This window comes from Mastacembelus armatus, chromosome 4 (assembly GCF_900324485.2).
Source record: "Mastacembelus armatus chromosome 4, fMasArm1.2, whole genome shotgun sequence".
NCBI lineage: Eukaryota > Metazoa > Chordata > Actinopteri > Synbranchiformes > Mastacembelidae > Mastacembelus > Mastacembelus armatus.
In genome coordinates this window covers 11,792,128-11,819,009 of record NC_046636.1, presented here as the reverse complement: position 1 = coordinate 11,819,009, position 26,882 = coordinate 11,792,128, and the positions used below count along the sequence as shown (strand labels likewise).

Sequence of the window (26,882 nt, the reverse complement as noted above, 5' to 3'; positions counted from 1 at the left end):
CCTGCTTTGCTCTGTGTGTGTGTGTGTTTGTATGTGTGTGTGGAGCATGTTCCCATCAAACAACCACCGAAGTACTGTAATTGTAAAAACAGTAACCGTCTCTGTAATTTCAAAAATGTGAACTGCTCGAATGTATTTCAATCTTTCATACAAGCCTAACTTTTCATATGCGTGTAAAACGCACCTGCTTTGTGACTTTCTTCTGGGAGTGCAGGAGGTTGCAAAATGAATGGCAGGGGAAACACTGGTCTTTCTGGAAACATGTATATAACTTTAAGTTCATTGATATTTGTTTGTTTTAGTCTAGTTTTAGTTAAAAAATAGACTGTACTGTTAGTGTGTAAAAATGTTGAGTCCACATACTGCACATTTATTATCCAGGGATTTTTTTTTTCTTTCATTTTTTTAAGAAATGTTCACACTTGAGAGCTCAGTACAACCACAGTGATCTTTTTTAGTGAACTGAAAGTTGAGCGATGGAAACCATCTGTTTAAAAGTGATCTCAGTATGCAACAGGAAACAAGGTGTGTAATGAAACACTTTCATTTAATCTTCTATTCTGTTTTTTCTTTGACTTCTCTGAACCACAGTTATGAGTCTGTTTTCCTGGTTGCTGTTTTGAGTATGTTCGCACTGAAAACGGACCTCTACAGGGCTCCAATGGAAGTGGGTCGAGACCACCCCTTCTTGGCGATCGCAGCCTGCTTGTTTTATTCTGCATCCGAGCACGATCACTATGTTCACATATGACAAAACGAACTGATCTTTGGGGTTAAACGCCCCTCTGAACAACTGCTCAGGTGTGAATACAACCTGAGACACATTTATAAATTAAATCAGCAGACAGGTTATAGACTACTATTATTAATCATTAATACAGTGAAATGTATTATCTGGAATCTCAAAACTACAAAACAACAAAATATCTATGTTATAAAATGTATGAAGGTGTGAATTCTCTGTGTGATCCCACATGTAGTAAAGCAAGACTAAAGTTTGTGTGTGCATTTGCATGTTTGGAAGTGTAAATATTATAGACAAAAGCCAAGCTAAAATGGGTTGAACTTACACCTAAGCCAATAGCCTGAGTACAAAGAGAGCACCACCCTCTACAAAATCCTCCTCTGTTGGTAGAGACACCTTTTGCTGGAGACAGTACAGCAAGTAAAGAAAAGGAAGATAGCATGGCAGCTGCTTCAGATCAGGTAACTAGTCTTTATATTACACACAGGTGTATTTTTTGTCTGAAAAAACAGCATATAATGGTGAGTCTGCTTTAAATGATTCAGCTGTTGACTATGTTTCATTCTTGGTATCAACACCCACAGGACTAAACCATGATCTGAAGATACTCAAATTCTAAACCACTGTCAAACATTAATGCCTCAAAATACAAAATATGTATGTACATAGAGATTTCATATTAAATTTCTTACTCTTTAAATTATCACATTGAGACTTATACTAGTGCTCTTGAGGAAGTCTAACAATAAACATTTGCATATTTTCTCTTACATCAAAAAGTATTAATAGATTCAAATGTATATTAATGTATATATATTGTATATATAGTATGCACATATAATTGTATTAATATCTTCAGACACATTTCATTAATAAATTATCAAGAATGAATTCATGTTAGGTGTGGGTTTATTCCGGGTACTCCTGTTTTCTACCACAGTCCAAAAACATGCATGTTAGGTTGATTAGTGACTCTAAATTGCCCAAAGGAGTGAGTGTGAGTGTGTGAGGTTGTTTGTCTCTCTGTCCCTGTGATGGATGGATGGAATTCATGTTAGAGCCTTGTGATGGACTGGTGACCTGTCCTGGGTGCAACCCTGCCTTTCACCCAAAAGATAGCTGGGATAGGCTCCAGCAGATCCTTGTGACCCTAATTAAGGATAAGAGGGTATAGTTAAAGAATGAATTAAGTAATTAATTAATGTTAGAATGTAGAAAATATTCATGGCTAAGCAACCAATCAGTGAGAACATCATAAATAAAAATAAAATCATCATTAAATAAACCTGCACATAGATATTATCAGATGTAAAAGTGCACACAGTGACTGACTGAAGGTCACATTATATAGAAAAAAAAGAGGATATCTATATCTATATATAAAATAAATAAAATAGTGTGCAGAACTGGAAAGTGCTGAACTGCAAAATGTCAGTAATCTGTCCCTGGTGTGTGCAGAATGTGGAGTTTGTGAAAACAGGCTATGGAAAGAATGAAGTGAAGGTGCTGGTCATCAGGAGACAGAAGGGCCACCACGACATCATTGAGCTGAAGACTAATGTGGAGCTCACACTCAAATCACGGAAGGATTATCTGAGTGGAGACAACTCAGATATCATCCCCACTGATACCATCAAAAACACTGTCCATGCCCTAGCTAAGCTTAAGGGGGTAGGTTGTGTCTTTGTACTGCAGCTTGTAACCTTGAACAGGGCCACAGCTACAAATTACAGACCCTATATTGTGTGAGTATGCTCAACCAATAAACTTCCTGATCACTGCATAGGGGAACAATGTTAACAGATTTGAAGCCAATGAACAGATGGTAAATGGTGTTACCAGAATCAGGTCTGCAGGGTTTTCCACAAACTAGATCTTTTATTCTTACTGGAGAAGTGTTTAAACCTGAGAAATATTTAATAGCAGTCACGTCTGATGGTTATGAGGATGTGTACTCAATTTCAGACTGTAACATGCATCAATGATTTAATCCTTGCTACAGTAATGACAGAACAATGTGTAATCAACTAAAAAGTAATTTATTTCATAGGTCCTATGAAAAGCAAATTGTCATCCAGTTTTAAACCAAGAGTAGCTGCATACAGTAGAAGTCAAGTGTTAATATGCTTTTAGGGTTCATTTCAATAGAAAACTGTTTTTTTCATTCACTTGACTGGGAGGCTTCATATATAGTTATTCATTTACTCTTAATATACAGTCACAAGTGACTCGTGTCAGCACATAGTTCAAATATAAGGAGAGGTAAACATACCCTGTTAAAATACTGCCCAGTTAGCACTTGTTTTAGTTCTTTGTGTTCCAGTTCATGTTAGGTAACTGTTTCTCATAAAACTGAAACGTGTTTGTTTTATCTCTGATTTTAGTGTTATTGACATCTGTTTAGGTAAAGACCATCGAACAGTTTTCTCTAGATATCTGTCATCATTTCCTCACCTCTTTCAACCATGTGCTGAGGGCCAAAGTTTACATGGAGGAAGCCCCATGGAGAAGACTGGAGAAGGTAAAAAAAAAAGGGTTCAGTGATCAGGCATAGAAAGAACACGAGTTTTAACTTTTTGATTGCACACATTTTACCTTTCAGAAACTGAAAAATACAAGAAGAACCAATGATACTAAAGATGAGTTTTTTTTCACACATTTTTTTTTCAAAAAAATTCTGGATGCCTACATATACATTGTCATGGGGTTTTACGTTCCTCTTTAGCAGTGCTTAAAGATCCAGGTCCCAGGAACTGCTACACCTAAAAAAGTGGAAGGACATATTAAATAATTGCAGCAAGCAGAATAATATCTTGAAATTTTAATTTAATTCACTGTAAGTACAGTAACCTCAAATGATGTGAAGTGTACTAAAGGACCCCATAACATCACTCTTGGCTGTGGTTAAGCTTGATTTATACTCTGAGTGAGATTGCCATGTGGACTAAGATGCAGACCTTTCTCTCTCTCAGAATGGGGTAGAGCATGCTCACGCGTTTATTTTCAGTCCAGAAGCTTGCCACTTCTGCGATGTTGAACAGACTCGCAATGGTAAGCATAACTACACAAACACTAGCTGGGCTTAATATATTTAAAAATGCACTTCCACAGTTTGTCATTGTTTCTTTGAGATGAGATAAACATCTCATTGCATCTTGAAGGGAGTTCAAAAGTTCTACTTACCTCTGTATGAAAAAACTTGTGGCTCAGGAAAATGTTACGTTGTAAATGTTTTTCTCCAGGGTAATATCCTGCAGTAGTGTCAAGGTCTTTATTTGCCAGTAGTTACTATATATGTGAGCAGCAATGCATTCTGTTCATATCATGGTCTGATCTCTGTCCAGTTTGAATTCTACATGCATCATGATTGAATCCAGTACTGTATGGCGCAAATGAAAGGAATTAAAACTATGGCATTTGTCAATGGAGTAGGTCACTGATGATGACCGCCATTTTGTTGTGAGCCATCAAAATTTAGCTGATGTTTCCGATTAGACTATACCTGTGGACTCTGTGTCCCAATACAGGCATTCCTGTGGTTCACAGTGGGATGAAGAACATGAAGGTGCTGAAAACCACTCAGTCTGGTTTTGAGGGTTTCCTCCGAGACCGCTTCACTACTCTGAAAGACACCAAGGACAGGTGTTTCTGCACCTCTGTCTATTCTCGATGGTGCTACAACAAGATTCAGGGTGTTGACTTCAATGCTGCATGGTAATTATCTGTTAAAGACTGGTCAGAGAGAACACTGCATTCATTAACTTCATAGACAGTGGAATTTACCATAAAGTGTAACTTTTAAAACAGAAGGAAAGCTCTTTCTGACAAGCATTTAGAAAAAATGGAATGATCATCACATCACTGTACTCATAGGGAATGTGTTAAGGAGACAATTACTGAGAGGTTTGCAGGCCCCTATGACCGTGGAGAGTTCTCCCCCTCTGTGCAGAAGACACTTTATGACACACAGGTGTTGGTTCTGAACAGAGTTCCTGAGGTATGCTCACATTAACATCACAACCATTTACATATAATGTAGATATGCTGTTTTAGCAATACCAGAATTAAAATCTGTCACTGCCTCTAACATATTCTATACATAAAACCTCATAACTGCTACACATATCAAAAATATAAATGAATTAACAGCTGTACACAGAAGCAATATCATCATTTGTACTTTACTCTAAATTCTTACTTGGGCATACACAAACATATTATTACAAATATTTAAAGTTCAGTATGATGCCACATACAGTATATTACAGTATATTACAAGCTTTTCACAAAACTCAAGCTGTAAAATGAAAATTCTCTTTTAGGTGGATGAAATAGAGATTGTGATGCCCAACCAGCATTATTTCACCATAGACATGACAAAAATGGGTCTTGACAACAGAGATGAAGTAAGTTTGGTTATTAAAACAAATCATTTAAGTTTTTCTAGGTATGAAATTATTGGGTATTACTGTGTTTTTTTTTTTCCCCTCACAGATACTTCTTCCCCTGGATAACCCCTCAGGGAACATCACAGGGACAGTGCGCAGGAAACAGCAAGCAAAGCTGTAAAGGCGTCTATATAAATACAGAAATGCAGCTGCCCTGAGCAACACATCACCCTTAATAAGCAACAGAAAGGTCAACCTGGTATTTACATTGCCAGGTTCTAAAAACAAACATTTTAAGTGCTTTTGTCAGAATTACATCTTAATTCAAACATGATTAATGCTGCTTACCATGTGATGTGAATATCTAATCAAATAAAATTAAGTACAAGGAAACTACTGTCAAATTTTAAACTATAATGTTCTTTGGTGAGAAAAGAGCACCATTTATTGCAAATCTTTGATTCAGATATTCAAACTCCAGTGTTATGTTGCACATATACACACTTCAGTACAGTTGTCTTTGTGACAATGCTGAAAAGCACCACAGGTAGGAACATAATATGAATATATACACATAAATATTTCATGTCAAAAGCCTGAAGCCAAGATAAGATAATGAAGGTGTGCAAGAACAAAGAGGCTTTCGTTTGGCTTGTGTCTGGGAACAAAATGCTTCATTGTTACATGTTTTTCATGGACTCAGCTGCACAGTTTTGAGCATAAAAACTGACTTTACGGCAAAATAGGATGCGCCAGAATAACTCTCCGCATGTATCAGTGTTCAGGTATGACAGAGCATACACAATTTTCAGCTATATATCATCTTATATACAAATACCTTTTTTTTTTAACCCTTTGATGCACCTTTGCACATTTTTGGGACGAAGGGACATTTACGTTACTTTTTTGAAGGTGCGTCAAAGGTTTAAACCAGGCTAGGTTAATTCACTTTAATTCACGCATTCACATTCACACACACACACACACACCATACCTGCAGAATATTCTTCTCAAATTTCCTTTTTTTAAAATAAAACACAAAAAATACATATCTCAAGCAGCAAAAATAAGAATGGCTGAAAGGGTAAACAGCTGAGTGGACTCCATGTGAAACCCATTTTTGGGTCCCATGCTTATAAAAACATACAGCATTCAAATTCTTGTTAAGGTGCCACTGTGGTCAGAGGAGTCTTTGTGAGGCGGCAGCTAACCTGGAGTCTCCTGGCATGATGATTGTCACAGCGGAGGGCGTTGGGATGGCCTGCAGTGCTATGAGGCGTTGCTCTTCAGGTGCTGAGTCTGCAGCGGCTTTACGTGATACTCGTAGATCTTCAGTGCAGGGCCGAGCTTTATCGACAGGCCCGTCAGGACGTCGTTACGTGTCATCAGGAGCAGGGACTTGCCATCGATTTCCTGTCAGTTGTAGAGAGAAATATTTGATTCACACCGTAATTTGTTTCAACATGTGACAAGTATTTTGAGCAGGAAGAACACTTCAACCTGATCCTGGAAAGCTGTGGCTTGTTCCTCGAACCCCGTTGCTTTGAAGTAATTGACAACATCAGCGACCCCCCAATTGGCAGGGTCCGGCAGCTGACCATTCTCCACTGGGCTGTCACAGTGAATGGATAGATCTTAATGTCCATGCACACTGAACTGTAACAGTCATTTAGAACAAATCTTTCTCTTATGTTCTCTTAATTCTTATGTCGAAATGCAGATTATACCTTTTGGTTTCAACAGAGCCATTTGCCTTGTCTTCCATGCCGGCTGCAAAAACAAAAAAGTGGTAATTTTATATCCAGCTAGAACTAAAAGAATTATATCTATTTTTTTTTACAATTTTGTAATATATTCAGGAAATAGTGAGCATATTAATGGCTCTGAAAACAGTGAAATCAAAGTCAGGCAGTATCAGTAGGAGCTTAAAATTTTTCTAATATTCCTTGCAAATTACACCTTAAGTAGCTTCAAAAACAGGTGAAACATTTGTCTGTAGGTACATAAACTATGTGTTAGCTATGTGTTGCACTGTACATTCTGAAGTTGTTGGTCTAGCAGTCTAAATAAAACTTCAAGATGAAATTTTTTGCAAGCACATATAATGTGAATTTTTGTCAACTTTCCAGAGTGACATCTTCTTGACAGTGTTCAGTTTACTGTCAAAGAATACTGATAAAATCTGCAAATACATATATTTGAAAAGACAGAAACATTTTACTTTTTGCATGAATTAAAAATGAAATAAATGATAATATATTCTAACATAGCTCTTGTTTAATTCTGTATTTGCTTCCTGACAAGTCCTTTCAGCTCTAATTTTGTACACATGCCACTCAGCCTGACATATTCAGTATAGCATTACATCCAGCTGGCTCTTTAAGCGTTATGTAAGGTAAACCAGTGTTTGGCTCATGATGAAGCTACTGAAGATTCTGAGAGGTTACACAAGCAAACAGAAACTGTTTATAAATATAAACTTCATACTAGTCGTGATTACTTTCAAACTGAAACAATAATTTTGAGTGAGCAAAGAAGCGTGTCATTTAACTCAACTCACGATGCAGTTTCAATTTCAGCCTCTAATTTAACCATCATTTACGAAATAATGACTCTTACAATCTGAAGCGTTGCAGTAAATTTTCATCAGATGTCTTCTCTCGGAGAAACTTAATGTTTTGGTAATGCAAACACCATCATTGTTCTTTGTTTGTTGTCTGGACGTATCTACTGGAACAACATGAAGACAGTCAAAACACTACGAAGCACATTTAAAACCAAAACATCGGTACAGAGCAAAAGAAAGCTGCTGCTCTGGTGAGCTACAGCATGTGATAATGACGACCCAAAACTCACAATGTTAGCCGGATTAAAAATAGCTGAATAACGTTACATACAACACGAAATGGGTCTTAACGCTAAAGGATGACAGCTAATATTTAAACATTTTCGTATTAAGCTAACAGGGATAGTTAGCTGGCTTTGCTAATACATTTAACAGTTACCTTTTTTTTTTACCTGATTCTTGCTTGACAACAGTTCGTCCAAGCTATACACGGAGTTTGGATAACAAAGGTTTTCTAATCACTGAGATATTTTACGAATTAATAAACAGCGATATTCTTTTGATTAAATCAAGATTTAATCAAGTAAAGCCAACTAGCCCCCTTTCATCGGTTTAGCTTCCTTCGCCCACATGACAGCGAGGAATCATGGGAAGTGAAGTTTTGTAACGTTACAACGTCTGGGTTTGTAGTTCTGAGATTATGCATCTGCTAAAGTGTATCAGTTATCTCTACACGTAGAGCAATATATTTTAATCGCATTAAACGCAAACAGGTGGAGTTTTTAAAAAAAAGAATTTATTATAGTGACATTTTCTGTTACATAAAATCTGCTACAGCAAAGTATATTCCTCTTGCAAACACAAATAAATATGGGTGGGAAAAACGTGTCAGCCTTTTCAGTGATGTGCAAGAGATCCCACTCAACTACATCCAGACACATTTTAGATTACTGATCCCATACTGGCTTGTGTGTCTAGCTACAAAGAACTCATAGTGATTTCCTTCAGTCAGGAGTGTGAAATGGCTCAGGGAAAAGTGCCATCATTTACATCAAACATGACAAACATTGTTACACACGTGGGATGATATTTAAACTGTGGATTTCCTACACACTTTTCTGGAAAGTTTACACACAGGAGGTTAAGGCTGAAACTTTGTGGAGAAAAAAAAAGAAAAAAAAAAAAGACTGATTCTGCAATTACCGTTTGTTTAACCTTCAACCTGGGAAAAATATTAGATCCTATTTACTAGTAGAAGTAAAGTAAATACTAAAGTTGTATATATGTATATATATATAAATATACATACATACATAGGAAAAATGTTAAATTAAAATCTTCCAATTCCAAATAGGCATCAATGTCTATTATTTGCAGGAAATGTTTTTATTTCTATAAACATTTATAAGGGCAAATGAAAAACATACAAATAAATAATTCAATATATTCACTGTAACAGTTTCATTTTTGTGAATAAAACATTTGGAGTCCCCTTATACATACTGATATGTAGGTTTCAACATTTAAAATGTTATTTTATTAGACATCTCTGAATACAAATAAAAAATAGGATTAGAAACAGTTGAGCCTTTTGAAATGAAATTAGCCCTAAATAAAATCACATTATGTGCTCAATGAAAAAACTATGAAACTATGAAAATTGTTTAAATTCAGACATAGCCAATATCCATACAGTACATCAGTACCTGAAAAAAGCATCAATTCCCCAAACCTTTTTCACATTTCAGTTTCTATGATTGTTGAATTTGATTAAATTGCATTTTAGTCATTTACAAAGATGTGAGCACCATGTCAAATAATAATCAAAACTTCTGAAGACTGTCAGCAATGCATTTCTTCTTTCAAAAAGGTGTGAAATGTAAAACGTTTTCTGATTTCCCCACAGCCCTGAGTGTCCGACCTGCAGAAGTGACCTCAAACTTCAACAGGGACAGCAGACAAACAGCCTTCTAAAAAGGAATAAACGGATCACAAAACTAAACCTTTTCTGAATTATCGAAGTTCAACAGGTGGACACCTTGGCCTAGTAGTTCTGAAACATAACTTTTTTTTTTTTTTTTTAAAACACATGTCAACCAGTGATAAGTCTAGACAGAGATATGAATTACATTTCAGCAGCAAGGATAGGCAATGTATCAAAATTAATGGGACAACTCAACGGGAGCAGCTTACAATGAGAAAGTTCTTCAAAAGTCAGACTGTTGATCTTATTCCCTTTGAAAACGTGAGACAAGACTATTAACATTTTTGTTGTTTAACGTTCTTCAACTGACCTGACTCAGCCTGAACAATTCAGCGAGAAAGAGCACATTTAGCTCTATCACAGTGTGCTAATTGGCTGGAAAGTGATGCGAAGAGATTACAACCCGTAACTGCAGTTAAGTAGCTGGTTCAATCAAGCAGTGTCCAAGAAGAATGAATAATTTAAGGTCAAAATATTTAAGTTTTCTGTTACTATTTTCATTATTAAAATGTATTTCATTGTTGTGTTTTCAGGGGATTATGCAGAAGCATATATCACTCAGATAAAAAGCACCTATCAAATGCATCAATGTCCCAGGGTATGGGACAGTTTAAAAGGTAACAAAACAAAGAACAACAAAAGAAGTTGGGAACACTTTTAGGGCACTATTAGCTTGTTGTGACACTGCTGTACAAATGTAGCAAACATGCAAAAATAAAAATGAAAATAAAGCAAAATGGCAGTAACACAATATCTTCCAAGTGCTTGGCTAAAGCACAATTACCTTTTAAAAACAAAATCAAAAAGCCACTTCAAGTGGATGTATGTCTATGTGACCAACACTGCTTCATTTCCATGATGATATACACTCAAGAGAATCCAACAAACTGATGAGTCAGCTTTAGAAAAATGCCATGTCAATGCGCTTCATATATTTTTGGACGTACCAAATACAGATGGAGTGACATACTCCTTTCATTCCTTTCTTGTGAAAGAGAGTTGTACCTAAAAATATATCATTTCATTCCATACATTAACACCACACCTAGTCTGAGGTAAAAGGAAATGTCCTTGGACCAGATATGGATAAAACAATGCTACAAATGTTCAACTAATACAGCAGTGATAAGTTTCTGCTTCATAATAACACTTGTCATCAATCACTTCAAGGATCAAGACTTAAACTCAGAAACATCAAGAAGTCATCAGTGCTTCTTTTCCTTCACTGGATGATTCTTTCTTTGAATTTTAGCCATGCATTAACAAAACAGTGTTTTAAAATCATATGTCTCACATATGTATCTTTCCATACACACAGAAATGATGTTCTAGGTCTTAAGGGCCCCAGAATGATAAACACTGAGAAACTGTAATAAACTTAACCCCAAAACAGGCCCTTAGGCACGTAACAAACATCTGATAAATGGCAAAACTCAATGTTAACAATTCCAACCCCAAAAAAACCCCTTTCATTTTTCCTGAAGCTTAAGTCCCAAAATGTGCAATGCCAGCCAATACAATCAATTATTTTGCGCCACTTGAAAATGTGAGTATAACTGGTTTTCAAGTTGCTTTTCACATAACTTAATTCAAATAAAAAGAGTAAAGATACTCAAAAGTGGGAAAAAGAAAACAGAAAAAGACAAAAGATGAGTACATAGTCTAGTAGTTTTGTATTGCAGCACGAGGGGTGTCTGCATAATGTGGCTGTGTGTAGGTTAGTGCTTACTGCACGCAGGATCATGGCAAGAAGGACCTCATTCAGCAGTGTGGAATGAAGGAACGAGGCATTTCTTTTGAACACATGACAGCCTCGTTTACACCTTAACCCTCAGGAGAGTGCAAATATCCCAAAACACCCTGATGGGACTCTTGCTCACTCACTAGAACTCAGCAAACTCTTTCGCGCACACTTCTGTTTGTGACACACGAATGTCCTCCTCTTCGTAGTCATCAAAGTTGCTTGTGTCTCCAGGTCCCCTGCACTTTGGCAAGAAAGGGGCTTCAACCTACAAAAACAAAAGAAAATTGAGAATATATTTTTTTAATTTCTCTACATCAAACAAAAGGTGGTGTTTATTCAAGTCAAATTAATTATTTGTCAAACAGCAGGTGTCTAGTAATTGGGTACTCTGATAGACCAGTTAATTGCAGTAATTTTCTTTAGATAGATCAGGAATTGATCTGTGATGTGTACTAACATGTTACATGTGTCAGAAATTTTATGACACAGTAAATACTAAATAAATAATAAATATCACCTGGTAGCTCGTAATGGCAGTCCATGCTTCAACAATGAAGACATACCTTTCTCTCGTAGATGGCAATCCAGTCTGTTGTGGAGAACCACTTGTGATTTTTAATGTCTGACACACCGTTCTTCAGGTTGCCAAATCTTTTTGTCAGGTCTACCTGGAGCAGATTTTTCAACAGATCCTTCAGGTCTGAACTAAAGTGAGAGGGGAATCGCACCTATGACAATGAAAAAATAAATAAATAGAATAAAGGACTAACCTGTTGTGTTTTAAACCTATAATATTCATTAACATTCATCATTTGCCAGTATGTGAAGAGCAGTTAAGAACCACTGGAGAGATAATATCGAGTTAATTTGTATGGTAGAAATTTAAGCAGAAATGGCTGCATTAATATTAAAAAATATTTAATTTTTAAGAGATTGCCCATTACTGTCTCTAGATACCTTGCCAGACACAATCTTTTCATAGATCTGGATAGGCTGATCAGCAAAAAATGGGGGATAACCAGCAGCCATCTCATAGATAAGAACTCCAAGTGCCCACCAGTCCACAGCTTTGTTGTAGCCCTGGAAGGAACAGGAAAAACTCCATTATTCTAGAAAGGGTGTCCTTGGCTGGCTGGTTTAGACATACAGAAGTTAGAAATATATATGACAGTGATTCAGTTTTGTATATTTGTTGGCCAGTTGCCACAGCACACTGAATTAAAATAAAACAATGATGTTAAATTTAATTTCTTTAATTCACTGATCTTCATCTACAACAGATGGCCTATGTAGAAACTGTATCCCTTTTTATTTTATCAAATGAAAAACAAATTCAGCTATATTGATGTCAGGTGACATCCAAAGATAATTTAAAATAGGGCATCTGGTGGCCTAAAGGTTAAGACACATACCCATTCAAACGAATGGGAATGTGACAACCCTTGAAACTGAAAGGCAACACTTACACCTCATCATCATCATCATAATTGTTTCATCTGATCCATGTTATTGGCTTAATACTTTAGAACTACAGTGGAACATCATCTATACAGGATGTGGACTGTATGAGGGGCCCACCTTGCTGAGAATGATCTCTGGAGCCAGGTACTCAGGAGTTCCACACAATGTCCAAGTCCTGCCTTTTACTCTTTTGGCAAAGCCAAAGTCTGTGACCTGAGGATAGGACAATATGAGCATGTAAACATTAAGAAGTCTGTAAGAGCAAAGTTAATACATGCTACATTCCCGAACACAGCTTTCCAGATATTTACTACTGGTTGTTCTTTCATAGCAACTAGTGAGTGTTTCTAGCTTCTCAATAATGAACAGGGTTACATCTAATAGTTTAGAAGCAGATCTACTTGATGAATGTCACACTTCGGCCAAATTTACTGTTCTATTATAAACTTTACGCAGACTGTCTACCTGGATATATCCATGTTGATCTATGAGCAGGTTTTCAGGCTTCAGGTCTCTGTAGATGAGGTCTAAGGAGTGAAGGTACTCAAAGGTGAGTACTATCTGAGCTGCATAAAATCTTGCATGGTGTTCACTGAAAGAATGAGATGTAGACAGTCAGACAACAGAACAACTTAAAATGTCTGAAGTAACTTAAAATGTCTGCAGCTGTTTCAAGAATGACACTGCCAAACCACAGTAAGCAAAGTGAAAACTGTTGTCTTTGTCCAGTTATCAGTGGTTGGCTAAAAAAAAAAAAATTGTATGTACAGTACCTGAACCTTCCAATACGTCGGAGGTGTGAGAACATCTCTCCACCAGGCACATATTCCATCACCATGTAGAGGTTTGAGTTATCCTGTTAAACAAATCCAGGGCAGTGTCACATCAACAAAGTACATGTTAACCTATGGGTGTTAAGAAGTAAAAATTATAAGTAAATTATGGCTAGTGCATATTTTTTATAAACCCATAGATGGCTGTTATTTTGAGACGTATTGTACCAACTCTATTACTACTACAGAGGATCACATACGGTCTTCTAGGTTAGTGTTAGGAGTGAAATGTTAAAACCATCTAGTTGTATGTAGGATGTGAGGGCCAATGTGTACCTTGAAAGCGTACTCCAATCTGACGAGGAAGGGGAAGGACACTGCCTGTAGTATTCTCTTTTCATTTAGTGTGTGTTCTATCTGCTTCAACTTCACTACCTGAAATGAAGGCACAATTTTTTTACATAACATTTTTAATAACAGCATTTTTGACATTTTGGAATTGTGTCTGTCCTGGTCTACAGTTAGCTGGTGTCTTCCATTCGTTTTAGCAAGGTGTGAAAACCAACTCGCACAGACTCACAAGTTGCTAAAGATAGATAATCCATCAGAGTGTACATCATGTTCTGTTTTATTTGTGGAGGAACTGGTTCTGAGTACAATTAATTTGAACAGCACTGCATGCACAAGCTGTACTGGAAGAAAATCAAACTGAGAACTCAGAAGTCATCATGCAAGGTAAAGTCCATATTTGCTTGGTGTTGGGTTTAAAAACATTGATGTGAATGGGCTGAGATGTCAGAGATTTAAAGAAGCAATATACAGACACTACATCAGACTGTCTCAATTGTATTATCACACAATGATGTAACATTTAGCCATGATATTCACTGTGATGATACCTGCTGTAGCTCATAAAACTTGAAAGATCATTTGCATATAGGACTGAAACGCCTAAATGCAAAAGAGTGGCTACCTGGAAAACTGTTTAAAAAATACTATCACAGACCAAGAAGCAATAAGAAATATGGATGCTCAGCAGTAAATAGACTTAATATTGCCCTTTAAGAGCTGAGCAAACAAAACAGTAAGAAACAAAAAGAGCTTCAGTGAGAAGCCATACACTCTATGAAGTAAAGTCTTTAAGCAGTGGAGCTGAAACAGAAAGTCAGACAATTAAATCAACTGTATCAAGTTAAGGCTTTATTGCTACATGAGCAAAATACTGAGGACAAGTTACTCTCCTCCCACGATTTTCACATCAGTATTTAAAGATCGAAACTCACATGAAGTGCCTCTGAGGTTTTCAGCAATAACAAGATGGCAGCATATGAGAGGAAGCGTTTCATTTCCTTGTATGACATACACAGCATTTATGTAGTTACAGCATGTTAATGATGCTGCTTGGTTTTTCCAAACTACTCTGATTTATGACACTAGTCTTTAAGCCTTTAATTATGTATCATTAATGCACATAAGGTTTTGACACATTTATTGTATAATCTAATACAGATAAGCATAACAACATAGATAAGACAAACACACGTTATCAACATGTTGCAGTTTTTTTTAAGCAAACAGGGAGTATCACTAGACAGATAAAAATAAACATACATACCAACAAACATACACAAAATTAAAGTAAGGCATAAGTGTGACTGTGTATGTGTGTACTCGTGTGTACACTTGCAGACACTATCATACACATGCCATGTTCACCCTGTTCTTTAGTTTTTGTTAACTTATTCTTTAAAACCATACACTTACTTTTTGTTTGTCCAAAATCTTCATGGCATAGAATTGGTTTGTTGCTTTATGTTTGACAAGCATAACTCGTCCAAATGAGCCAGTGCCCAGAGTCTTGAACCTATCAAAGTCATCCAGACCCGTTGTGCTCTGAGAAAACACATTATCAGTGGAAATGAGACAGCAAACTGATGACTGAAATGCTTTATCTCTGCATATGGCTTTAGTTTACTTGGAGCTCCTATGTATAACATTGTGTCTTCATGCAGCTCAGAGTAAATGATTTGTTTTAAAGTAAATGCCTTCAAATGACATAAAACAGTTACAGATTTAGTTACAGTAGCACTAAGGTCAACAACATCAGAGCCAGTTCGACCTGGCTAGGCACTGTCATATTACATGTCTGACAATTTTTCCATATGAAAACACCTGAGTCCATATTGCAAATAAAATTTTAATTCTATAAATTATGTTAAGTACTGATATCAACAACTTACCTGCGATGGACACTCCCATTTTCTTAAAAAATCTTCTTTGGCTTTAGCTAAAAACTCTTTCACTACAAAAAAGAGAGGTAAATGTGAAAAAAATATTAGCATGTACATACTCACACAAGGTCAGTTCATAAGTTCAGGAAAATAAACAAAGGCATTTCAAATGTTCAAGGGACGAAGTGCACTTCAAGGTCAGGCAAATGTCAAGTACTGGGGAGGCAGGACTACAGTTGACAAACAGCAGATAAATACATCTGTGACAAATGTCAAAACCATACACCTAAGCAAGAAATTTAAATTTATAAAGTGATGCGAAGAGCTCTTGTGCACTTTACAGATTTGGCCAATTCAAAGTCAAGCTGTTCTGCATCTCTTTGAGGAGTAGGTGGGAGTAAAGGGGGAGGCAGTAATAATAGACAAGAAAGACAAAATGCAGAACATAACTGAGACTACAGGGCAGGCATTAGAAACACAGTGCATTGTGAAAGTCATAGCAGACATGAGATGTCCAAAGTCACAGAATCAAGGCAGGTGTCTAAGATGTAGTTGATGGTACACTTTGATATAGTTACAGATTTGAATGCAGAGCTAGCACTGACAGACTGGTGTATACAGTATGTGGAAAATATATGTTAAGAGACTAGGCTATTAAAACAGGTAAAATTTAGATAAAGAAATACATGCCTGTTACAAGTAAACTACAAATGGAACATTTTCTCTGTGACTTAGGATTGCTCATGGAAAAATGAGCATACCAAAAGTCTCTACAGTTCACCAAGGGTTTGCAGGAACATTGACCCACATGGATGGAAATGATGAAGAAGAGAAAGAGAGGCATAAACATTTATGAAGTTCTAAAAAGAAGAACAATTAAGATTCAAGTGGATTAAATGCAGCACATAACAAAACACAAAACAGAAGTAAAACCTGACTACATAACTTTAAAATTCAAATAAAACAATTTTGGTCTAAAAATGTATTGGAAATGTATTTGGTCTAAAACTGTAACTAAAACCAACAGTGATGAATATTTACACACTGCTATGTAGCACCTTAATTCCAAGAGAAATTATTTACAATTACATTCACAAGTGGATATTTCTGTTTAATTCTGTACAGTAGATGGTCTACATAATTGAATCTAATTTTCTTTCTTTCTTGCCAATATCAGTCTTTACTATCCTACTATGAACAAATAGTTTAACCTACACACATCTGTCCAAAGAAAATAAAATAATTATGATTAACAAGAAACAGTAAAACTCACATAAAACGACGCACTTCATACTTACAAAACAGTACACAAACAAACTGGACAGAGGTATTACAATGATGTAAGTGACTGAAGCACCACATAAGCCCTGCATTACAAAATATATACCTAGTCTGCTGTTACTTTTGTCTAATGTCTGTTTGAAAAGTACAGTACTGTGAACCCGGTGATAAAAGTAAGGAAAACTCTTCAGACATGAAACCTTCTCATTAAAAGCAAGTACAATTCAACCAATACAACACTCGGTTTATTTTATAAGCTTCAAGTAAACCAGTTTTCCTGAAAACAAGAACTACAAATGCAAATTGAGACTGATTCTGCTCAGCGCTACAAAATGGTCGCAGACAGATTTTAAGTGTAAAAGCCGCACTGCACTTACTGCACTTATCCCACATGAGGGTGTACTCAGAGAAATGAGGCACCTCGCTCTCTTGTCCTCTCTGCTCTTGGCTACTCTTACGACATTTGTGGAAAAGACGGCTGGCGAAGGATTGATCCTTTCCCTGGGCCATTTCGAGACAAATTTCTTGAAATGTGAGTGAAAAGGCTGACAGACAAAACAACCGTTTTCAGCCTGCAGACGAATGACTGATACTAGCTTCCTGTATGCACTGCAATGCTTGGCTAACCACATAAAATTAGGCTTCCTGTTTAAAAAGAGACTGCTTCTGTTTCAGTGGCCAACTGCATGTCTATTTTTTCTGTGCAGTGTCACTGGAACGCTCTTATTGGTCTCCCATGCAAATAGTGACCCTGTTTTGACAAAGGTATACAAAGTTAACAAAGCACACAAAACGTACAGCCTTTAAAAGTTATGTCAAAATTACACAGTGGTGCATTCAGAGTGTTAAGGGAACTGTAGACTTGTAACACCCACTGACCAAGTGAGAGATTATCTCCAAGTTATCATGCTCTCTGGTGGTAAAGTTTAACAATGCAAGTCTTTCTCCCACGTGCAAAGTCACCCTTACAGACAGACCCTTACACTGCCTTTCTTGAACTACATATGTGGGTTTGTTATGGAGCTCCACTTGTATATCTCACTCTGGCTAACAGCATTCAATACCTGAAATAAAAACAGAAAACAGGCTCCTGCAGTTTGCTGTTTGCATTAGTGTTGTTGAGCCCCACAGACACTACACCCTGGCTTGAGTAACAAGGCTGAGAGAATGTATGCCGTAATGCCAGTGAGAAAGCAGGTCAAGATCAGTGTTTAACACACAGACCACTCATGGTATAGTTTAGTGGGTTAGCACACTAAACACGACAGCGTCCTTTGTCCTTTGAGAGTGATTAATAGAGCACTTAGCATTGCAGAATTGCTTTTCAATAAGTGCAATTTTACTAGGAGGGGAGCTACTATTCCTCAGTGGTATAGCATCAACCCAAGAGATTCAGGTAACAGAAAAAACACTGATCTGTATGAGGTTTCATTTACAGTAAGCCTGTTGATGACTGACTTGACACTTCAACCAAGGTTGGATAGAAGCTATTGCTACCCACTTTGCAGCTCTTATTTGGAAGATCAAGCAACGCTAGAAACAAACAAACAAATAAAACCACTTGGTAATTACAATATTGGCCTTATTCAAAGCTTTCTTCTCTATTGGTCGTTATCAGGTACATGCTGTGAGCAATGACCAGGCCTTGTACTGCAGCTTTAGCAGAAACCAGTGTTTGCTGATGGTATTTGGGTCCAGGCAGCTGATAGCAGCTGTTTGGAAATTAAACGCGGTGCCTTTATGAGGTCAGTTAAACGCTGCAGCGTGAGATAACTATAAAGCGTTCATATCGTTGAGTCATGAATCTTTCCTTGCGATCACTGCTGTGGAAAAGCTTCACCAGGACCACACTGTCGTCTGCACATATGTCACTTTCAATAATTAGCTTACTGCATCATCTGTGTCACTGTTTACAAGTGCAAACAGAATTCATTGCTACGGAGCTTATACAACTTGCAACTCCATGCCCAAACATGGTTCTTCTCTGCAGCCCATATCACTGTAACGTTACTGCTCTGCTAATACGAAACAACTGCTGCTAAACGCTGCCCTCCACTGACTTTAATGAAGCAAGCTTCCGCTGCAGGCTGGCTAACGTTAACATTACAGTGGTAATAAGCTAGCTGGGTGTTTTCAGTGCTCACCGCTTTCTTGCTCATTCCCTTTCTTGGCAGTTGCTGCATTTCCCATCGTCGGAAGACAGGGTTCTTCACAGCTGGCTAGGAGCAGTGATGGCGGTGAGCTAATAGTTTCTCAGTTAGCTAGATAGCAAATTTCAGCTCGGGCTAGCTGGTTGGCTAACGGCAACATCAATGTCTTCTCCTAGGGGGCAGAACCTCAGCGTGCTCTGCTAGTCGCCCTGTTCAGATTTATTTACAGTGCTGGTCGCTTAGGTGTACCTCCACGGAAGTAAAAACATGATCCAGACTTTTCACCTCTGCCTACTGTCGTTTCAGGCTGCGTTCAAGTTACATGGGAGTAAGTAGAACAGAATTGGTGGGTGAAACGCTGCCTTCATGGGCCGGTCGGAATTGTAGACACACATACGTCACATGAGTTTGATATATTAGGCAACAGTTTATTTTTATATTCATAGAAGCCACATTTAGAGTGTCTTTATTTACTAGACTCTTTTACTTTGACTAGTGAGAGGGGTAATAACTGATCATTTCTCTCAAAGATATATTAGACAATAATTATCATTCTTTTATTTGTTGACAAGAAATTGTTTCTATAAAGACAAGCTTGTCTTAAATTACTTATAGTAATTTTATCCACTTCACTATATGTGTAAAAATATTTAACAGTTTATACTACACTGTAGAAGTTAAAGAAACACAACATGTCCTGACTGTTACATTATTTTTCATGTTATTTGGTCGTCCATTATCCTCACAACTCATGCACTGCATGTTCTCAGAAAGGCTTTAATTGCAGCAAAAGTAATAGTAATATTTTTTATCTTTATGTTGAGCAATAACTGAATTTAAAGAAGCTTTTTAGACACAGGAAGAGATGTTATCCTTGAAAGAAAACTTGCAGACCACACATTTTTATGAAATGATTCAAGGAGATAAAAAAAATCTGTTACAGTGTTTTGTTTTGATGAGAGCAATCACCAGTAACCTACGTCGTGGAACTTGTAATCATACAGGGATATCTTTGTGTTTGAGATAAAAAAAAATTAGGATACAAGATATAAGGTCAGCTGAGCAGCCAATCACTATAACAGTGAGAAGTGATTATTACAGTAATTAATACAGTTACAAATATTATTACAGCTGCTAGTCAATTGAAGATAATACAATGAAAGAAATGTTAACGCATTTTACTGGCTGTTTTCTGGTTTAAAGCCTTAATTTTAGACTCCTTTTCACATCACCATTTCACATCACTTTCACATGATTTCACATCACTTATTACATCAACATTTCACATTACTTCTGTAACAGATGGTATGACCCCATTAAGTCCTGATCTCAACATCATCGAGGATTACATGAAGAGACAGAAGACAGCCTAAATCCACAGAAGAACAGTTTTCCAAGGTTACTTGGAAAAAACCTACCTCCCAAGTACATTAAAAAATCGTATACCTAAGAGGACTGGTGCCGTTTTAAAGTCAAAATATAGTAAGTGATCAGTAAAAACTATTAATGAGATTATTTCTGCGCACCTTTTCACCGCAACTGTAAAGAATTTACAAAAATCTGAGAATGACAACACTGATTTGGCGGAAAATTTCCACAGTACTGCAGAGATGAATAGTGCAGGTAACAATAAAAGAATGAGACCTTAATGACCTCTGAGAGACGAGCCCATTTACGGCGGGGTGATTTTTAGCACCATGGTCAGCGACTCAGTTGCTAGGCAGCTTCCATGTGTTTGTATCAGCGCATCGTGGAGAAAGAGCTGCGCCGAAACCCACGTTAAAAAGGTGTGGGAGGTACAACTCGCAGGTGTGGTAAGACTTTTATTTTCTCTAACAGCTAGTTAACAATTCAAAATAATGTTTGCAGACTCAACACGTAAGCTCTGTGGTACACTAAGTGCCACGTTGGCACCAGACTGAGAATGCAAACTTCAGCACTTCATTCCGGTGCAAACTTCAGCACTTCATTCCGGTCCCCCCCCCCCCTCCTTTGACAGAAAGAATGGTTTTGCCCATGGATTCGCTCCAGCAGCACTCACACACAAGAGGACTACAAGATACTGATTTTTGTATGTTACTGTTAACCAACACCAGTTTTTAGTAGTAATATGGTATACACAATAAACAGTGTTACAGTCTTGAAAATACTCCCTGGATTGGACGGTTTCTTTAAAGAGACTCCGGTGTCGTTTGGATGATAAGGGTTGCACTAAATAAGGTAACGTCAACGGGCTGCTTCGCCTTTTCTAGATAGTACGGCTAAGCTAACTTAACTGTAGTGTATCCCTCGGTCATTATGTTGAATTATTTGACGCCTTCACGTTCAGGACTTTCATATTTTCAACGTTAGTAAAACAAAACGTCTTCATGCACTGTGACATTTAATTAGCTGGATAGCAGCACTTCACCTGACTAACGCTAGCTACTGCCTGCTAGCAACCAAATTACAGCTATAATACATCTGTATAGACTCGGATTAATTTACGTGTGCAGGCAATTGTTTGAAAACCCTTATAGGGACCCTTATAAGATATAAGATGCGAGATTTAAGAAATCCGGTTTGTGTTGATGCTGTAATATTGTCAAGATATCTGAAGGGGATGGCCTATAATCCTCCCCGTGATCTGGACGATACCATATTGACTACCTTGCTGTGATGATAGGCAGAGGTTCCTGTGCTGCTGTTAGTAGCATGTCTTTTTAGCTCAGGCTAGCATTGCAAGAACTATTAAGAAATCTATCTGGCCATGCAAGTGTGTTGTTACGTTTAGCTGCTCTTAGGGATGCTTTGTTTGAAGAACCAGTTGATTTAACCTGGTCTGTTTGTGTCACTTACAGTCCACATGCTGATAGAGCACCCTGGAGATGACCATTCCCAACAGAGTAGATGGATTACATAATAATGACAGCATAACATATGAATGCGGGATGGCATCCTGCCTCCTGGCTAAATCCCAGAGATAAAGCTCTTAAGATGGCTATGATATGCATAATCTTTTTTTTTAATGCAGCAGGCTACAGTTGGTATCCTGAAGTTTTTGGACTAATATAGTGTGTTCTTGCCGCATAGTATTGACACTATATGAGAAATTACTCTGGGTTGCTTTAAATCAACTATAAATTTAATTAGGCTTGATCCATTTGTTTTTTGATAAAAAACTGTATTGGGAAATTATCCTCTCAATGAAAACTTATAAAAGGTTATGAGAGCAGTCAACACATTATCTGGGTTTGGTTTTCCATCTGATTAATTCATACTTCATAGATATTAGACCTCATATCTATAGAGCCGTGTTAGTTTACAACTAAAGAGCACTTACTGTAACCCACTTTTATCTGGCTGTAATCAGACAAACCCAAGACCCAATATTCATGTGTGTAGTCATACACTTCCACACACATTCTGAACAGACACCTATGTATGCACTGCGGTAAATATGAGTTGTTTACTCAACTTTGTCTTACAGAAAATAAAGTCTGGAAAATTGTAGTTATTATAAATGTTTGAAGGGCAGCATGGTGGATGAGTGGTTAGCACTGTTGCCTCACAGCAAGAAGGTCCTGGGTTTGCAACCCGGCCTTTCTGTGCGGAGTTTTGCATGTTCTCCTCGTATTTGCGTGGGGTTACTCCGGGTACTCCGGTTTCCTCCCACAGTCCAAAAACATGCATGTTAGTTTGATTAGTGACTCTAAATTGCCCATAGGAGTGTGAGGTGAGTGTGGTGTTGTGGTTGTTTGTCTTTGTGTGTCTATATGTGGCTCTGTGATGGACTGGTGACCTGTCCAGGATGTACCCCTGCCTTCCACCTGAAAGAGAGCTGGGATAGGCTCCAGCAGATCCCCGTGACCCTGGTTAAGGAATAAGCGGGTATAGTAAATGGATGGATGGATGGATAAATGTTTGAAAGCCTTTCTGCCATAATGGCAATTTTGCCTGCATTGCTGTAGATTCTCTCTCATGAAGTTAGTTTTAACATTCAGCTGTTTGCTGTGTATTTCAGTAGCCTGTGGGCTGATAGCTCCCACACTTGTTCCTCTTCATATCTGGAAGAAAGCAGGATCCCAGAGTTGGGTCACTGGTTTGAGCTAATTTTAGACCCACTGGCAATTCTAAACCAACTACTTTCCTGTGAGAGTAATCTGCAAACTTGGTTAGCATTTTCTTTGGGAGGACAAAGTGGTGGTCAAAAAAATAACAACATAAAGTAAAGCCAGGTTTTATAAAACAGATCTTGGAAGTAGGCTAAATGGTTTAGACCTTAAATGTTTACAGAATCATTTTGGCACTATGCCTTATGGCCTAATTGAAAGAAAATACCACATGAAAAGGATTTACCTTATTAATATGACAAAACATTAGTTTAGTATGTGAAAATTATTATTTTTTTGCATTTGCTCTTCAGTTGTGAAAGTATAATAGCACCATTGTACCTTTATTAATTAGTGTCTCTACATACCCTGAGGTCCTGGCAATGCTGTAATAGCAAGAATGGGGCAAGCTCATGTCCTTAACAGAAAAGAAGGTATGTCTGCAAACCTGCTCTTTCAGCATAATACAATACAAAATGGTGTTTCCCCAAGTCTCTCTATTGAGTCTGTATTTGACAACTGCTTTCAAGATGTAGTTTCAAGTAAGGCAGGGAGAACAAAAAACAAATCTCTCAGGGATGTAATCCTCGTAGTTGAAAGGTCTTGTGAAAGACTGGTGCAACACCGTGTATCATGTATAAAGTCTACTTTTTTGGTTTAGCTTTTCTTTTGGCACACTTATTTTAGAAATGCTTGTGCTTCTTTGTAGATGTGCATTTGATAATAAAAGGGGGTACAGTATTTTTGAAGTGCATTTTCCTTATTGTAGTGGTGACAATTTATGTGTGAAGATCAATTTCTTATTGGACTAGAACCTATTCCTGATATTCTTAAATGTTTCTAATGCTGTCTAAATGCTGCAGAAAATATATCTATGTCCCTGATTGAGAGCCATGACATACAGTAAAATGGCACAACCATTACCAACTTGTGCAGGATAGCAAGGGACTCTGAATAACAATGCCCTGGACAACAGACATGCATTTGTCATCCATTTAGGGTGATGCAGATGAGCAGCATGAAGAGTTGACTGTCCACAATAAAGCCTTTCTGTGTGTTGTATGGCAGAGGGGAGTGCATGAGCTCAGCGTCCACAGGAGCTTTGCTCACTCAGCTCAGCTGTGGTGGCCCTCTGGCTCACTCTGTTGGAGAAAGGGTGTCATTGCATCAGAGGATTAATGGTAGATGGTGGAGTTAATGTTTTGGTTAATATTTCACTGTGTGATTCATTATTATCATGTTTTGTAGTGATATACACACTGTATATCACAATATAATGCTGAGTAGTGTTTACAAAACTGGACCATATTTGATGGTTTCCTCATGCTAAATTTGCTCAAGCTCAGGAAGAATTTTGAATAACCAGAAACGTTAGAAAAAAATCAGGTAAAGCAACTCAATAATACTTCAGCAAAATGTTATATAATACTATACAATATATTGTATGCTATAGTGTATATATAGAATAATAATAAAATAATATGTTGTATAATATAAATTCGCATTGAAATTGAAATTATTTAATTATCTGGAAATGTTTACAGGTATTGAAAATATAGGTAGGATATGGCATATGACAGTGGTTACTGAGCTGAATTCAAACCTGCAAAATCACAACTTTATAACTTGCTTTATAACTTTAAAACATGGCCATCTTGTGGTTGATAACCACCACTACCACTAAGACAAATGAACAGATCATCAACTGAGAGAGCCTCTTTTTTGCTGGGTCATCTATCAGTGTGCAACCAAAGGGCCTCAGCCCGGATCTTATGTGGTTGCCAGGCAAATGAGCCTAGATAGAAATCTGCATTTACATTTCACATCGAGAAGCACAAGGAAAGCCATATTTTCATATTATAGGTGGAGATATTTGAAAACTGAATTTACAGTGGTGTGAAAAAGTGTTGGCCCTCTTGCTGATTTCTTATTGTTTTGCATGTTTGTCAAACTTTAATGTTCCAGATCATCAAAAAAATTTAAATATTAGTAAAAGATAACACAAGTAAACACATCATGCAGTTTTAAAATGAAGATTTTCATTATTAAGGGAAAACAAAATCCAAAACTACGTGGCCCTATGTGAAAAAGTGTTTGCCCCCCCTGTTAAAAAATAACTTAACTGTGGTTTATCACACCTGAGTTCAATTCCTCTAGACACACCCAGGCCTGATTACTGCCACACCGGTTCACAATCAAGAAATCATTTAAATAGGACCTGCCTGACAAAGTGAAGTAGACCAAAAGATCCTCAAAAGCTAGATATCATGCTGAGATCCAAAGAAATTCAAAAACAAATGAGAAAGAAAGTAATTGAGATATATCAGTCTGGAAAAGGTTATAAAGCCATTTCTAAAGCTTTGGGACTGCAGCGAACCACAGTGAGAGCCATTATCTACAAATGGCGAAAACACTGGAGAACCTTCCCAGGAGTGGCGGCTGATCAAAATTACCCCAAGAGCGACGACTCATCCAAGAGGTCACAAAAGACCCCACAACAACATCCAAAGAACTGCAGGCCTCATTTACCTCAGTTAAGGTCACTGTTCATGACTCCATCATAAGAAAGAGACTGGGCAAAAATGGTCTGCATGACAGAGTTCAAAGACGAAAACCACTGCTGAGCAAAAAGAACATAAAGGCTGTGGACTGATGAGACAAAAGTTGAACTTTTTGGAAGGTGTGTGTCCCATTACGTCTAGCGTAAAAGTAACACCGCATTTCAGAAAAAGAACATCATACCAACAGTAAAATATGGCGGTGGTACTGTGATGATCTGGGGCTGTTGACTTGCTGTGATAAATGGAATCATGAATTCTGCTGTCTACCAAAAAATCCTGAAGGAGAATGTCCGGCCATCTGTTCGTGACCTCAAGCTGAAGCGAACTTGGGTTCTGCAGCAGGACAATGATCGAAAACACACCAGCAAGTCCACCTCTGAATGGGTGAAGAAAAACAAAATGAAGACTTTGGAGTGGCCTAGTCAAAGTTCTGACCTGAATCCGATTGAGATGCTGTGGCATGACCTTAAAAAGGTGGTTCATGCTCGAAAACCCTCCAATGTGGCTGAATTACAACAATTCCGCAAAGATGAGTAGGCCAAAATTCCTCTACAGTGCTGTAACAGATTCATTGCAAGTTATCACAAACGCTTGATTGCAGTTGTTGCTGCTAAGGGTGGCCCAACCAGTTATTAGGTTGGGGCAAACACTTTTCACACAGGGCCATGTAGTTTTGGATTTTGTTTTCCCTTAATAATAAAAACCTTCATTTAAAAACTGCATGATGTGTTACTTGTGTTATCTTTGACTAATATTTAAATTTGTTTGATGATCTTAAACATTAAAGTGTGACAAACTTGCAAAACAATAAGAAATCAGGAAGGGGGCCAACACTTTTTCACACCACTGTATTATTATTGTTTGTTTAAAAATTTTATTTATATTTGTAAATGGATCCTTTGAGTTA

At 37.4% G+C, this 26,882-nt stretch overlaps 4 protein-coding genes across 11 annotated transcripts in view; 2 read left to right on the top strand and 2 right to left on the bottom strand.

Annotated features, from left to right (window-relative positions):
• Positions 1–922: 922 nt before the first annotated feature.
• On the top strand, positions 923–5,381 carry uox (urate oxidase). Its single transcript, XM_026323683.2, has 8 exons — positions 923–1,206; positions 2,204–2,416; positions 3,150–3,266; positions 3,718–3,796; positions 4,273–4,459; positions 4,619–4,742; positions 5,068–5,151; positions 5,240–5,381. The coding sequence occupies exons 1-8, from the start codon at positions 1,186–1,188 to the stop codon at positions 5,312–5,314; spliced, it is 900 nt and encodes a 299-aa protein (XP_026179468.1). The 5' UTR covers positions 923–1,185; the 3' UTR covers positions 5,315–5,381.
• On the bottom strand, positions 4,908–8,334 carry samd13 (sterile alpha motif domain containing 13). 4 transcript variants are annotated; one of them, XM_026323687.2, is made up of 5 exons: positions 8,139–8,334; positions 7,753–7,863; positions 6,861–6,903; positions 6,634–6,745; positions 4,908–6,546 (listed from the first exon to the last, which is right to left on the bottom strand). In XM_026323687.2, exons 2-5 carry the CDS (start codon positions 7,778–7,780, stop codon positions 6,403–6,405), a joined length of 327 nt encoding a protein of 108 aa, XP_026179472.1. In that variant the 5' UTR covers positions 7,781–7,863; positions 8,139–8,334; the 3' UTR covers positions 4,908–6,402. The 4 variants fall into 4 exon arrangements, with proteins under 4 accessions (XP_026179472.1, XP_026179473.1, XP_026179470.1 ...); XM_026323688.2 differs by having other exon boundaries at positions 7,753–7,860; XM_026323685.2 differs by having other exon boundaries at positions 8,152–8,334.
• Positions 8,335–8,485: 151 nt separating this feature from the next.
• prkacba (protein kinase, cAMP-dependent, catalytic, beta a) lies at positions 8,486–19,686 on the bottom strand. 3 transcript variants are annotated; one of them, XM_026323185.2, is made up of 11 exons: positions 19,318–19,686; positions 16,654–16,662; positions 15,902–15,963; positions 15,426–15,554; positions 13,998–14,096; positions 13,662–13,744; positions 13,354–13,480; positions 13,006–13,101; positions 12,385–12,507; positions 11,991–12,155; positions 8,486–11,692 (listed from the first exon to the last, which is right to left on the bottom strand). In XM_026323185.2, exons 1-11 carry the CDS (start codon positions 19,361–19,363, stop codon positions 11,567–11,569), a joined length of 1,065 nt encoding a protein of 354 aa, XP_026178970.1. In that variant the 5' UTR covers positions 19,364–19,686; the 3' UTR covers positions 8,486–11,566. The 3 variants fall into 3 exon arrangements, with proteins under 3 accessions (XP_026178970.1, XP_026178972.1, XP_026178969.1); XM_026323187.2 differs by lacking the exon at positions 16,654–16,662 and having other exon boundaries at positions 19,318–19,685; XM_026323184.2 differs by lacking the exons at positions 16,654–16,662; positions 19,318–19,686 and adding an exon at positions 17,551–17,870.
• A 1,658-nt stretch (positions 19,687–21,344) lies between these two features.
• The window catches only part of ttll7 (tubulin tyrosine ligase-like family, member 7), a 69,099-nt gene continuing 63,561 nt past the window's right edge, over positions 21,345–26,882 (top strand). For all 3 annotated transcript variants that reach the window (XM_026323649.2, XM_026323650.1, XM_026323648.1), the window contains exon 1: positions 21,345–21,543. The gene's annotated coding sequence lies outside the window, so the exon portion shown is untranslated. The remainder of the gene's footprint in view (positions 21,544–26,882) is intronic.

Excerpts from the sequence above, each read along its gene's own strand:
- uox (XM_026323683.2), top strand. The coding sequence starts at position 1,186 with ATGGCAGCTGCTTCAGATCAG. Across the intron at positions 3,267-3,717 it reads CATGGAGAAGACTGGAGAAG|AATGGGGTAGAGCATGCTCA; the intron begins GTAAAAAAAAAA and ends TCTCTCTCTCAG. Across the intron at positions 4,743-5,067 it reads TTCTGAACAGAGTTCCTGAG|GTGGATGAAATAGAGATTGT; the intron begins GTATGCTCACAT and ends ATTCTCTTTTAG.
- prkacba (XM_026323184.2), bottom strand. The coding sequence starts at position 17,683 with ATGGCCCAGGGAAAGGATCAATCCTTCGCCAGCCGTCTTTTCCACAAA. Across the intron at positions 13,481-13,661 it reads CGACGTATTGGAAGGTTCAG|TGAACACCATGCAAGATTTT; the intron begins GTACTGTACATA and ends TCATTCTTTCAG. Across the intron at positions 11,693-11,990 it reads TTGCCATCTACGAGAGAAAG|GTTGAAGCCCCTTTCTTGCC; the intron begins GTATGTCTTCAT and ends TTGTTTTTGTAG.
- samd13 (XM_026323687.2), bottom strand. The coding sequence starts at position 7,780 with ATGAAAATTTACTGCAACGCTTCAGATT. Across the intron at positions 6,746-6,860 it reads GGCTCTGTTGAAACCAAAAG|CCCAGTGGAGAATGGTCAGC; the intron begins GTATAATCTGCA and ends TCACTGTGACAG. Across the intron at positions 6,547-6,633 it reads CCACAGCTTTCCAGGATCAG|GAAATCGATGGCAAGTCCCT; the intron begins GTTGAAGTGTTC and ends TACAACTGACAG.